This window comes from Bison bison, unplaced genomic scaffold, assembly GCF_000754665.1.
Source record: "Bison bison bison isolate TAMUID 2011002044 unplaced genomic scaffold, Bison_UMD1.0 scf7180017860585, whole genome shotgun sequence".
NCBI classification, from domain to species: domain Eukaryota; kingdom Metazoa; phylum Chordata; class Mammalia; order Artiodactyla; family Bovidae; genus Bison; species Bison bison.
Window position 1 is genome coordinate 11990 of NW_011491157.1, and position 2346 is coordinate 14335.

General features: G+C 34.0%; 1 protein-coding gene across 1 annotated transcript in view; it reads right to left on the reverse strand.

Moving 5' to 3' along the window:
- LOC104982807 (copper-transporting ATPase 1-like) overlaps window positions 1–2346 on the reverse strand; it is a 7031-nt gene that overhangs the window by 3581 nt on the left and 1104 nt on the right. Inside the window, exons 2-4 of the mRNA XM_010832263.1 lie at window positions 2106–2182; window positions 1682–1907; window positions 338–571 (exon numbers count right to left, since the gene is read on the reverse strand). Of these exons, the coding sequence (XP_010830565.1) occupies window positions 338–571; window positions 1682–1907; window positions 2106–2182 (537 nt within the window). The remainder of the gene's footprint in view (window positions 1–337; window positions 572–1681; window positions 1908–2105; window positions 2183–2346) is intronic.

Genomic DNA, 2346 nt, shown 5'->3' on the forward strand with positions numbered 1-2346 from the left:
CGTGTCCAACTCTTTCGACCCTTTGGACTATAGCCCATCAGGCTCTTCTGTCCGTGGGATTTCCCAGGCAAGAATACTGGTAGGCTGCTGTGCCTTACTGCAGGGGATCTTCCTGACCCAGGGATCAAACCATTGGCAGGCAGATTCTTTACCACTGACCCACCAGGAAGCCCCCCAAAGGAATACTTAACCTAAAATATTGCTCAAATAAGAATATTTCTTTTAGTACATGGTTAACAACATAAATCAATGTATATTTCCAATAATTGGTCTAGAAAATATTATAATAATTTATCTACCCAAGATTTTTAACAAATGTCACCCTTTTTTACTTTACCTTTGCTACATGTTCCAGCCACCGGCCTAGTGCAATAAACACAAATAGCATAGGAGGTGTGTCAAAGAAAGTAACAGGGTTCACTTTGGCTCTCTCATACATTGCAACCAGAAGAATAACCAAAGAGTAAGCAAATGCAATGGTTGTTGCCAGCACAATCAATACATCCATATTTGCAGTTTTATGCTTCAGTGCTTTGTAGGCCTGAATATAGAAGTGCCAGCCTCCAAAAAACTGTAATACAGAAACAGTGATCAGTGCTTTTTTAAAAAAAGCTGACATTCACATTTATACCTCAATAACTAAGATAAAATATCAACATTAACTTCCTTCGGCTTTTATCTAATCCATAAACAACTAAGGAGAATTTTTTTTTAGCCACACCACGTGGCTTGTGGGAACCTTAGTTCCCCTATCAGGGACAGAACCCAGGCCATGGAGAAATTCCCCTAGAGCTTTTTTAAAGCTGAAACAAAAGTGTTTGTAGTTTAGCAGATACATGTGTATAGGGATTCAAATTGCTGTAAAGCCCTTGGCAGCCATCCTCAATGATTTAATGAATATTCCATAATATAAAGGAAGTAAAATGATTCTTGGATTTTTCTTTTGAAGCTAGCAAAAACAAGAACTAGGGAAAGAATTACATTGACAATGATTTTTTATATAAAACTCGCCTTCTTTTCAAAATTCAACCTGAATGGTACATCACAAGCTACTGGATCCGTCCACTGTTTTCATTAGAATACATAACTGAAAAGCTTATTTTTCATTAGTTAGAGAAACATACTAGGGTGTTTTAAAAATCATTATTGTTTTTTATGAGGATCAGAAAAAGGGATAAATCTATTAGAAGTGTTCCACAGGAAAAACTTATCTGAAAAGAAGAGTTGAAAACATACAGAGAATAATAAACTTAAGTGCCATGGAGAAATAATAAAAATAATATCACTGTTATGATTATTTAATAGAATAAATAAATAGTAAATATGCTAAAATATATCATATAAAATAGTTTAATGAAAATATAAAGAAATAAAATAACATTTTATTATTATAATAACTAAATATGAAGTTGTACAGAGTAGCAGATATGAATGCCAAATTCATATCTAAATACGAATTGAACTCTTATTATTTCCTCTGTCATTAAACAATGTCCTTTAGGGATTAAAATGAAATTCATTATCTACTTTAATCCTCAGTTTAAAATTATTTTTCTAAAGCATCCAGCATAAAATGATCATACTTCTGGCCAATGTTTGTCATACAACTGAAAATAGCCTCACCTACTAGTTTTGACTAGTTTTCATTATTAACAAATATACTTGCTAACATTTCACTTGCCTGTACAGGAACACACAATAAAAAAGATAGCAAATTCATAATGGACAATCCTGGCAGGATCTGGCGCTCCAGGAACATAGAAGAATGAATGTTGATCATTTCTTCTTGGCTCATGTTCTGATTATGGTGAAGACTTGCAAGATGGTGGTCCATAACCATCATATATATCATCAGTCCCATTACAGGTATACAGAAAAACAGGCTCACAAGAAAGGCCCGTCGCCACCTAATATAGAAAAGAAAGATCATCTGAGTAAACATCTAATGGTTAAAGATTCTGTGTACCATAGCGAAATATAACTTGTGACCAATTTCCACCCAGTGTAAGGATGCTATTGAAAAAATAACTGACATGCTAACAGTATGTTAAATTTGTAAACACAAATCAAAATATGTTTTTTATTGACACTCCAAAAGTACTTACTGTCTTATTTCCCGTTTATGGTCTAGGTGGCTTGCTGACCGGTCCTTCTTGACCAAAGAAGCTTCAAAACCCAAGCTCTAAGGAAATTCATGAAAAAACAATTATTTCTCTGAATGTATAAACATTATGTACAGAAATTTTAAGCTGTGGTATTGTCATTAAGAATAATTCAAGTGCAAATCACAATGGGGAATATAAAGATGAAGATGTGCTTCCTTCTCTTGCATGCTCAGTCGTGTCT